At 37.1% G+C, this 11,959-nt stretch overlaps 1 protein-coding gene across 2 annotated transcripts in view; it reads right to left on the bottom strand.

Annotated features, from left to right (window-relative positions):
- Positions 1-3,409: 3,409 nt before the first annotated feature.
- The window catches only part of TMEM135 (transmembrane protein 135), a 231,882-nt gene continuing 223,332 nt past the window's right edge, over positions 3,410-11,959 (bottom strand). For both annotated transcript variants that reach the window (XM_029957131.1, XM_029957132.1), the window contains 3 exons: positions 8,823-8,921; positions 7,902-7,969; positions 3,410-6,090 (listed from right to left, as the gene is read on the bottom strand). In XM_029957131.1, the coding sequence (XP_029812991.1) occupies positions 5,958-6,090; positions 7,902-7,969; positions 8,823-8,921 (300 nt within the window). In that variant the 3' untranslated portion in view covers positions 3,410-5,957. The remainder of the gene's footprint in view (positions 6,091-7,901; positions 7,970-8,822; positions 8,922-11,959) is intronic.

Here is an 11,959-nt window from a genome sequence, read left to right as displayed (position 1 = left end):
TTGCCTAACATACAACAGTTCAAAAGGAGGAATTTAAAAACTTTATTCATATAAAATCTCTCTTAATACATTGGACACATATTCAAATTACTGTGGAAACAACTGTTGTCATTCTTAAGCATTACAAGGCCATTCAATCAAATCATGCCACCAACACTGAATACTTTGAGGAAGCAAAGCATCTTGTTAGTCAACACCTCGTTTGTCTACTGGCCTCCCGTCAGGTTTATATATATAATGTTTGCAGACATGGCCGCTACACTAATAATTCTGAGAAAAATCCCCATTCGTTCTCTTTCATAGGCTGTGTCTCTTCACTGTGCCAAATTTGGTAGTGTACACCTGTCTCATGTGTCACTGGAATATGAGTCTAGATATTCCCACTTTGAATCCCTCTGACTCACTTCTGAGGGGAGAGGACAGAAAGAGAAGCTACCTCTTTTTCTAACACATCCCACAACATTCCTGCAGACTCTTCCTTGACTGATGCTTATGTCTCACCTTCAATTTTCTGAGAAACAAAAAGGAAAATAAGAGCTTTTTTTTTTTCCTTCTGGAGAACTCAAACTGAAAAAATAAATGGCAAAGATGTGGTAGGACAGCACAGTGCTGGGAAGGTAAGAAACAGGAGAGAGGAGGAGAGACTGAAATGTATGTGTGTGGTTTTCTCTGACCCTCTCCTTTTGGCACACTACCCCATAATAACCAATGACAGCGATACTTTATGCGATAAACTTTTATGGACCTTTAGCAGCAGTTCATCCCAAAAGCCACACCAAAATGATCTGAAAAGAAAATTCACTTAAGGAGTTGACTGATGACTGAGTAAAGTTTAACACACATTGAGGAAGCAGGAGTCAGAAACTGCCTGGTCCAAATTAAGAGACAGAGGAAGGTAATACTCCTGGATATTTCAGCCAATATAGGTGCACAGGTCCACTTGTGGAAGGCCGGACCTTCCCAGCCACACAGAGCTGCTGACACTTGTATGTTGTGTGCCAAGACCAGGAAACATCCTATTACCCACAGCCTGGGTTTTCTTGTAAGTTTAGAATGTTATGCTTTAGGGTGGGGGCAGGGGAGGTGGGTGCTAAACTGAACAAAAAACTGAACAGGCAAGGTGCAAGGGCCTGTGTGCTGGAGAAAAAGTAAAAATTGCACCTGACCTCCTGATGCCTCTGCTGTGGACCAGATGGGGTGTATTGTGTGCGTGCGTGTGGTGTATGTGCGCGTGTGTGTATGTGTGTGTTATTACTGGGATTTGCAGGTCTGCAAGGACAAAGGTTAAAGCCCAATACATGATCTCAACTTAGGATACATCTGGAGGAAGGAGAGGCAGAAAGAAAATGAGGAAAACAGTAGGAAATAGGAAATGAATTCTTGCTCCTTCCATGTAGCCACAGCAAGTCAGGTGATATGGGGCTGGTGAGAAGAGGTTGACTGTCTTGAATGTAAAGGCCCCACACTCAAAGAAACACCTCTTTCCACACATCTGCAATTACCCCCCATATGTTCCGCCTAAGAAATGCAGAGCTGTATCAAAAGTCACTGTCCCTGAAAATGGTTAATCCATTTTTATGATTCTGTTGAGTCTCCCCACCTCACCAGCTGCCACCAAAGGGAGCAACAGTGTGTTCACATTCAAGGAACATGGTTAGCAGGACGTGACACCAGTCAACAGAAAAAAGGCAAGAGGCGCAGAGATGAGCAGTGGGGAAGGAAAACACAAGGTCAGCCGTAAAGATTCCAAGGCTGGGAAGGAGAGAGGAGAGAGCTGGGGCAGAGGTAAAGAAGGAGAGAGAGAGGCCACGTCACAGAGTAAGAGAGCATTACCAGATACTAAGTCTTTCTCCCAATTAAGTCACTCATTTTTCCCTCGTGTAAAGTAGCACACATCTTATTCCCCACAGCCGGAAGCTTAAGGCTACACACTGCCCTGCTGCACTCCCAGGGCTGTTACATGGTGGCCACATTCCTGCCCCGCCCCTGCTTCCAGAAATCACACACTAGTGTCAGTCTCATGTTTTTGTAGTTATCCTTCTCATAAATAACTATAGTGCAATAGCAAAGTCACCTAAGGCTACAGATGAAACAGAAGCACAGCCTCAGTTCTAGGGTCCCCATATCATAGGTTTGAGGAAAGAACCACACAGCTCCAGGATCCATGTCCACACCCCTGGTCTCAGAGTCACCTCAGTCCCTAATACCCTCTTCCTCTCCAATTCCACAGGAAAGAAGTGGAGAGCTAGCTGAGGCACCAACAGGAAAGGAGCCATAAAAAGGAGGGTGCAGGGCTGAGGTCCCTATAAGAACTGTCTCCTGGGCATCCACAATTAAACTAAACTAATCTTATTTATTACTCATTGTAGTCTCAGCCCAGCCCACAGGAAACACTCATTTCTTACTCTTTTTCCTATATGTTTTTCTGGGTCATTCATTTTTAGTTACCCAAGTTCACCCTGTGAAACTGAATTACCAGGCTGAGAAGCAGCAGCAACTGAAGGTGTTAGGGTAGATGACGCTTTTCAGATATCTTAACAGTTCAGCAATGAATACTTCTGTAAAAAAAAAAAAAATCCACGTAAAAATAAATTTGTTGCTCTATCAAACTACTTTCTTTTTTTCTTAAGTTTATTTTTTTATTTGAGACAGAGACAGCACAAACAAGGAAAGGGGGAGGGGTGAGAGAGAGAGAGAGAGAGAGAGAGAGAGAGAGAAAGAGAGAGAGATATTCCCAAGCAGGCTCCACACTGCTAGCACAGAGCCTGATGTGGGGCTCAAACACAAAACCATGAGATCATGAACCGAAACCAATGGCCAGATGCTTAAACCAACTAAACAACCCTCTGTCAAACTACTTTCCGTCATTACAATACAAATAAATCACAGTAAGAATTAAAGGACTCTACAGGCTTGGTGGCAGCTCTGATTCAAGGCAGTAAGAACACCAGGCCACTGGTCCCAGTGGCCCATCCCTCTGTCACTGCTGAGAGGCTTCTTGACCACTACGGTGAGGAGGATATGACACAAGCCAATGGATGAAGCTCCTTGCGGGAAAAGGAAATCAATTTTCATTAACTATACACTGGCAGGGGACTTAGAAACTCAAGACTGTGATAAAACACAAGCAGAACATAATTCTGTTGGTATTAACAAGTAAATCAAATGTTAGCCTGGACACAATCCACAAGGAGAGTAATGCTCAACTCAACAAGAAAATACTGGTACAACTGACCAATTTGCACTTAATCACACAAGACATGTTCAATATAGAAAAAAGTAAATGATAAAATCTGAGAGCAAAGATTTGCTGATTAACTGAAGACGAGTACCAACAAGAAACTAGGTATTAGCCCAGTGATAACCATGTTCACAGACCAAGAAAAAAGTTACCGACGTGACCACAGAATTTATGAAACACCGTAACGGAACCAAAGGTTTTATTCCAGAAATGAGTAATAAAATGGTCTACAACATGATGAAACACTACCAAAACTCGAACAAATCTGAGACAGTTTGTTATCTTGCAATCTCAGTCTTTACTGGATTGGTACGAAATCTAGGATTTTATGAACACAGGAAATAGCGATGAAACAATCACAGTACTACAAATACCCTGATGCACTGTTTTCCAGTCTACACGTTAATGTTTGCTATAACCAGTTCCGGTGGAAACTTAACACAGGCACAATTTCCTTAGTGTATAAGTGGACTAAAAAAACCCAAAACACAAAACAAAACAAAAAAAACATGTTTTGGAAAGGACATCTGATATTCGACTTTATTTATGGTGCCACATGGTCGATCAATACCTGATTGGTTAGAGGTAGAGAGAGATCATTTTGATTGTCTTCAGGCACACAGACAGCTTCTGTTTTCTCAAACAGCTACATTGTGCGGTCTGCCTCAATGAATTCAAACTGGACTTCTCTTTCGCTCCTGCAAATGTTATTCACTAAAGCAATACATTCATTATCATGTTCTACTTCACAACAGTTATTTCATTTTACATTTTATATAAAAAAATGACTGTAGCTTGAAAAAAATGGAAATCATAGAATTGCACCTCTTGACAGTAAAATTTTACTAAACAATCTCATCCAATTTCAGTAGGATTTGCCTTTCAACATCATAGCCTTTTTAAAGTTCATGAAAACTGCAACTTATGAATTAAAATGTTTTTCTTTTAAACTGACAGGAAAAATATGATAAACATAATTTCTAAATAAAGAAAATGAGGTATAGGAAGCAGTGCTTTCTTCACTGCTATAACACTTCATTTATAAAATTAAACACAGTACCAATCATCATTTTGATTCCAGTGAATAAAAACTGAAAACTTAATTTATTGAGTAATTTTGAAGTCTGAAACCAAAACGATTCCTTAACAGTATTGCCTAATAGACAAATCAATTCTAAAAAATTAATCACAATGCAAAATTTTGACCTAAAAGTGGCTCTGTTACCACGGTATCAGAGTCTGTCTTTTTGTTGTGTTTTAATTTGCCGTAACAATTGAGGACAGGATTACATGTAAACAGGAATATACTGGGCTTGATGAAATTGATTCTAGAGAATTAAGCATTTTTAAAGTCTGGGTTATAATTCTTATTGCAACACAAGTTCTACTGCATAATTAATTTACAATGGCCCAAAACCTTCCAGCCACAAAATGATATTAAAAAAATATACCATCATCCCTATATGTTGCATTAACTGTAGACATCATAACTACTTAAGCCTTCTATTAAGTTAGAAAAGTATAACTTTTCCCTGAAAAACTCTAAAGAGTAATCATCTTTCAATCACCACTCTCCTGAACTACTCATAATCAACAGTTACTACATTTTGTCACCTCTTTACTCTAACAGGAATAAAAATGGTGACCATATGATTTTGAAAAGAAGCTAGAGAACCTGAATCGCATAGTGATGAAATGGACTTTTTAACAACTATTGGATTTTTATATCATTTGTAGTTGTAAAACATCCTCTGTAAAGGTGGGATGGTGGAGAGGGAACAAACGGACAAACTTGCCCAAACTACTTTTGATCCCTTCTAAGTCAGCAATGGTAGACAAACTGAGCTATGAAGATTTCAGTCCTTATACATGCAAACAAATGCGTAAACCTACAAGAGGTTTAAAAGCAACTTCATTTGCTTTTAAATATTCAAGTGTAATGCTTCTGTAAAAGATTAAAACGTACATTTCAGCTTTATCAGATATGTCAAATTCCATTTTCTCCTAACCTGCCATTAGTACATAGGTTTACTGGACTGCCGAACAGCCCAACGGACCATGAAGAGAGATGAAGGTGTCAGTGGAGGGAGAGCATGGATACCATGGCATTTATCCAAACAGCACAAGACCCGTCTTCGCATCCCTGAAGTGAGAATGGCCACTTTCTTCAAATAAATTGCTTTACACTAAAGCAGCATTGTCTATGAAGAGTTATTTCAGTTCCATAATATTTCACTACTATAGTTACCAATTCAAAAGTTAAAAAAAAAAATACAGACCAAATCCATGTACCCGTGATCCTTTGTATCCTAAAACATAGAAATATTCTTAGTTTTAACCAAGAATTATACTGGAATGAACTAAAAACATCTTTTAAAGTAATTTTAAGTATACTCTTATTTGTTACTACACTTCTACATAGATCATTTAAGATTGCTTATGGACATAATTTAATCAATAATATATCAAAATGTCAACAAATACAAGTGACCCAGAATCAGATTCTGGCTATGGAGGGCACTTAATTATTAAGCAACACCTTCCTAAAAAGCTTCTGTACTTCTGATTGGTAAGAAAAACTAACAAGAAAAGAATATCTCTCATTGAAATAACACTGAAGTTCAAGCTCAAGACTCCTTCTTTATGTTTCAACATAATTAACTCTTCAGGATAAAATAATGAAACATTAAGTCACATTAATAAGTTACAGTCATCTTCAAGAAAACTCGATGGGCAACTCTGGTGTTACAGTCGTATATCTTGGATCCAACCTAGGGATAAAATCCTGAAAGTGTTTAGATGCACCAGTACCAAAAACATCAAGGACTTTTCGGTTCATGACAGCAAATCTGCAAAACAGAGGACACAGTGAACAAGTATTTAACGAAGTTTATAAAGTAAGATGATTCACTTGACCTATCTTTCATGGAATGGAAAAACAGAAAAGATTGACATGACGAAAGACTCAATGGTAGATTTAAAGTGGCGGATTTACTTCAGTACTCTGCCTCAAGATCCACTGTCTCATATTTGTTGTAAAGAGATCATGACCCCCAGACCTGAAACCCCAGAAACCACCAGTGTTCTTTCAAACTCCCCTCATGTTCTTTCCACCAGATTGTGTCAAATAGAAAAGCAGATTCATTACAACTTTTCTGATGAATGAAATCACAGGAAATAAATAATGAGTGAGCTAAATATTTGCGAATGAGGCAAAGGTACTGAATGTATTGCTTTCATAATTGACATTTTGATGTCTCACAATCCACAGAAAATATATCCAAATGTACAAGTATTTAACAATTAAAAAGAAAATAGTATATAGGTTTTCAAATTTCTAATAGACATGAAGTAAAAGCATACACTCATTTTATCCATCACCTAATTTAAAAGATAAAAAAAAATTTAAGGACACATATTTAGCTAATGTGCAGGATGAACCTGTGTCTCTATCCCGATCCCAAGCATTTCTTCTGGGGAGAAGACAACAGGGTTAATTTTTAGCCACTGGCCACCATCACTATTCCAGGGGCAGTAAATGTAACTTTCAGTGCCTTCCCAAAGTTAAGTTCCCTCCCCAAATAATCAACTGCTTAAACTCCTTAGTGGGCAAAAAACTAAATGACAAAGATATAAATGACTAAGAATAATAATATAAAGGATGCACAGTCTCATGGCTAAGAGGAAGAATGCTAGAGCCAGAGTGCCTGGCTCATGGCCCACAGCTTTTCCATTTGCCAGCTGGGTGACTCTGGCGAGCTAGCTGAGCATTCTGTGCACCTCCGTTGACTCAACTATAAAACCAGGATATTAATAGTATTCATCTCAGAGAGCTACTTTAAGGATTAAACACATATGCATGTGTACACATGTTGTATGTATGTATATGGGACAAGATTATACAACTGTTGGCTATTAAACCTATGAATGATAATAATAACAGCCACAACTTATTAAGTGTTTACTAGGTGCTAAGTGCTATTACACAACCGTACAAGAATGTATTATTGTTTCATAGTAGAGAGTGAGAAACTGAGGTCATGAGGGTAAACAAATTTTCTACCAGTAACACAGCGAAAGTTATCAGAGCCAGAGTCAAACCTAAGTCAGCCTGACTCCAAAGTCCATGGTCTCTCTAGTAGGTCAAGCTGCCTCCCAAAGAACTAAATCAAGATCAGAAAGTGCTAACTAAAACCATAAAGAACATGATAATAAACACAAAGGAAAAGTATGCTTATAAAATCAAGCAAAATAATGTGATTCTTTTTCTCCCAATGGAAATCATTCAATTATTTAGGAATTATTTCTATTGAATCTGTCCAGTATTTCTAATCAAAAAGAAGAGAATACAGGTTTTAAAAGTGGGTTTTAAAAGTGAGACTTAAGTGTATCATGTAGCAACTATTAGCAGTTTTCAAATCAATATGGTATTTTCCCAAAACACTTAAAGTATCTAAAATAATATAGGGGAAAAGTCAAAATAATGTTACTAAAAATATGCCCCATGGTATTCATATTAGTTGGTCATAATTGTTTTACATGTAGATGCTTACTTTATCACTGAAAGAATATTCCCTCAAAAAGATGAAGAGATTCAAAATCTTTTTAGGGGGAAAATGCTTTGTGTTCTATGGTTAGGTACAACATCTCAGTCACTTACTTGCCCTTGGTGAGTCTTAAAAGAAACTTCCAGTAGGATGGTCGCAAATTCTGAACTTCCATCACAGCCTAAGATTAGAGTATTCAATTTGAGACTTCTTTTATTAAAGGGCAAATATAATTAGTCATATTAGGCAACAGAGCTTTTCTCTATTTTTATTGCTCATTGTATTTTAAAAACTGATGACAATAATAAAAATATGCATTTATTTAACTTCATAACTATCAAGAATATTGCTTATGAAATAATAATTGACTTAACAGTCATTATTAGGAAAGTATTTACTAACATTCATTAGATGGCTGGTATTTCTTTACTTATATAATACGTTTATCAATCTGGCAGCATTACTCTGAGAAAGTGCAAATAAAAGTGGTCCCCAGATTTTGCAACAGTCCTAAAACCATTAACATCAATAATGATGATTACAGAATTTAAAGAAATTGAACAATACTTCTAATAAACTAGATTCTACTCCTATCCTCACTGCCTGAGTAATATTGGGGAAATATAATTATTCTTATTTATGCTCATGGTATATTTCTTCTAGTAGAAGATAACTAAACTAGGCATTCTAGCCAAGGTACTAGAGTAATAATTTACCTATAAATTGCACTCAATTTAAACCTATAAATTATTGTGTTCAGAAAACATGACCTGACCCATTAAGTTAGCATGTTTACTGATTTGAAACTTGTAGGTTATCTTGGTGTAAAAAAAAAAAAAAAAAAAGAAAAGTAAAAGAAAAGAAAAGAAAAAATTAAGTCAACAGAAATATTCCCAGATCTTTATTCACCCCCCCTCCCGATTTAATGTACAGAAATAGAAATAATTCTATTTCTCATTTGAAAAAGCTATACTTGGAGCTCCAGGGGCGCAATCGGTTAGTGCACGGTACTTATACAAAAAAGCTATACTTACTGCCTGGAAGCAAATTGCTGTAGAGATGGAATAGATGATAGTATCTGCATGGGGAAAATAGGGAACCTTTCCTGCTTCAATGCCTTTGAAATACATTGTCTGCAAAACAAACATAATGCAAGATTTATTAAAAAAAAAACCCACAACTTTAAATCGCATTATAACAATACAGTGGAGAAACAGACTCACTTGCTATCTACCTCTATTTTGTCTACCTTCCCAACCTAATAATCATTTCTGAGTTTAAATTACAGGTTGCATCTTCCATGATGTTAGTTAAGTGTCAGCCTTTTCCTTCCCTCATTCCCTCACCCCAAACTGAGATACAAATAATAATGCTTTTCTGTGAAATGCAGCAACATTTTATTTCTACTACTTTTATATCATTTATTCTTCAAATTTTTTTTTTTGGTTTGCTTTATTTATTCTGAGATAGAGTGAGCACAAGTAGGGGAGGGGAAAGAGAGAGAATCTCAAGCAGAGTCTGCACCATCAGCACAGAGCACGACATGGGTCTGGGTCTCACAAACCATGAGATCATGACCTGAGCCAAAATCAAGAGGTGGACGCCCAACTGACTGAGCCACGCCCTACAATGCTTTTTGTATAATCCTTGGATTTCCCTTCCCTGCTAGATCTATTCACTCACTCACTTGTTCATTCATTCATTCAGTACTTAATGCTGTTACCTAATGCTGTTAACACTATGCTTGGAGATTGAATTTAAAAATGAATACAGTAACATCTAAGTCAGTGCATAACAGAAATACCTAATGTGCTTAGATGGATAACTATATATATGTTTAGCATGTGTGTGTGCATTTTTTTTTTTGGCCCCCCAGAGGAAGGAACAAACCACTCTGCCTAGGACAAAGGTCCAAGGAGAATTTCAGAAATGACTACATTTGAATAGTGCTTCTCACACCACTTGCAGTGAAGAAACACTTCAAAAGATTTCTTTCCAATTGTCCTGGCTTGATGCTTTTATAATATAATAAAAATAAGTTACTATAAAATAAATTTTAAAAACACAAAAGTGAACCAAAATTTCACTTTTATTAGGTTTATTCCTAGGTATTTTATGGCTTTTTGTGCAATTGTGAATGGGATCTGTTTCTTGATTTCTCTTTCCGCTGCTTCATTATTGGTGTATAGGAATGCAACTGATTTCTGTACATTGACTTTGTACCCTGCAACTTTACTGAATTCACTGATCAGTTCTAGAAGGCTTCTGGTGGAGGCGATCGGGTTTTCCATGTAGAATATCATGTCATCTGCGAAAAGTGAAAGTTTGGCTTCTTCTTTGCCAATTCTGATGCCTTTTATTCCCTTGTGTTGTCTGCCTGCTGATGCTAGGACTTCCAGCACTATGTTAAACAGCAGTGGTGAGAGTGGACACCCCTGTCGTGTTCCTGATCTCAGGGGGAAAGCTCTCAGTTTTTCCCCATTGAGGATAACATTGGCTGTGGGCTTTTTGTAAATGGTTTTTATTATGTTTAAGTAAGTTCCTCCTATCCCAACTTTCTTGAGGGTTTTTATTAAGAAGAGTTTTTGTATTTTGTCAAATGCTTTTTCTGCATCTATTGACAGGATCATATGTTTTCTTTTCTTTTGTTAATATGATGGATCACATTAATGGATTTGCGAATATTGAATGAGTCTTGTCACCCAGGAATGAGTCCCACTTGATCATAATGGATAATTCTTTTTATATGCTGTTGAATTTGATTTGCTAGTATCTTGTTGAGTATTTCTGCATCCGTATTCATTAAGGATATTAGCCTGTAGTTCTCTTTTTTTGTTGGGTCTCTGCCTGGCTTAGCAATCAAAGTAATATGTGCTTTGTAGAATGAGTCCAGTAGTCTTCCTTCCATTTCTATTTTTTGGAATTGCTTGAGAAGGATCGGCGTTAACTCTGCTTTAAACATCTGGTAGAATTCCCCTGGGAATCCATCCAGCCCTGGGCTTTTATTCGTTGGGAGATTTTTGATAACTGATTCAATTTCTTCACCAATTATGGGTCTGTTCAGATTTTCTATCTCTTCCCATTTGAATTTTGGTAGTGCATGTGTGTTTAGGAATTTGTCCATTTCTTCTAGATTGTCCAGTTTGGTGGCATATAATTTTTCACAGAAATCTCTGATGGTTGCTTGTATTTTAGAGGGATCTGTTGTAATAGATCCATTTTCCTTCATGATTTTGTCTATTTGAATGTTCTCTCTTTCCTTTCTGTGGAGCCTAGCTAGAGGTTTATCAATTTTGTTTATTTTTTCAAAAAACCAACTCTTGGTTCCATTGATCTGTTCAATTGTTTTTGTGGATTCTATCTTGTTTAATTCTGCTCTAATCTTTATTTTTCCTTTTCTTTTGCTGTGTTTGGGGTGTTCTTGCTGGTCCCCTTCTAGTCTCCTTAGGTGTTCTGTTAGGTTTTGAGTTTGTGTTTTCTCTAGTTTGTTGAAATAGGCCTGGGAATAAACCTAACCGAAGATGTAAAAGATCTATATGCTGAAAACATAGAAGACTTATGAAGGAAATTGAAGAAGACACAAAGAAATGGAAAACCATTCTGTGCTCATGGATCAGAAGAATAAACATAGTTAAAATGTCATTATTACCCAAAGCAATGTACACATTCAATGCAATCCCCATCAAAGTTGCACCAGCATTCTTCTCAAAGCTAGAACAAACTATCTTAAAATTCTACGGAACCACAAAAAACCCTGAATAGACAAAGTAATATTGAAGAAGAAAACCAAAATGGGAGGCATCATAATCCCAGACTTTAGCCTCTACTACAAAGCTGTCATCATCAAGAAGGTATGGTATTGGCACAAAAACAGACACATGGACCAATTGAATAGAATAGAGAACCCAGAATTGGATCTTTGAGTTAATCTTTGACAAAGTAGGATAGAGTATTCAATGGAAAAAAGACAGCCTCTTCAACAGGTGGTGTTGGGAGAGCTGGACAGCAACATGTAGAAGAATGAAATTAGACCACTTTCTTATACCATTAACAAAAATAAACTCAAAATGGATAGAGGATATGAATGTGAGGCAGGAAACCATAAAAACCCTAGAAAAGAGAGCAGGAAACAGCCTCCTAGACCTCAATCGCAGCAATTTCCTCCTCGACA

This window comes from Suricata suricatta, chromosome 11, assembly GCF_006229205.1.
Source record: "Suricata suricatta isolate VVHF042 chromosome 11, meerkat_22Aug2017_6uvM2_HiC, whole genome shotgun sequence".
Taxonomy (NCBI): Eukaryota; Metazoa; Chordata; class Mammalia; order Carnivora; family Herpestidae; genus Suricata; species Suricata suricatta.
The sequence above is the reverse complement of the archived record's forward strand: the minus strand, read 5'-3'. Positions and strand labels throughout refer to the sequence as shown.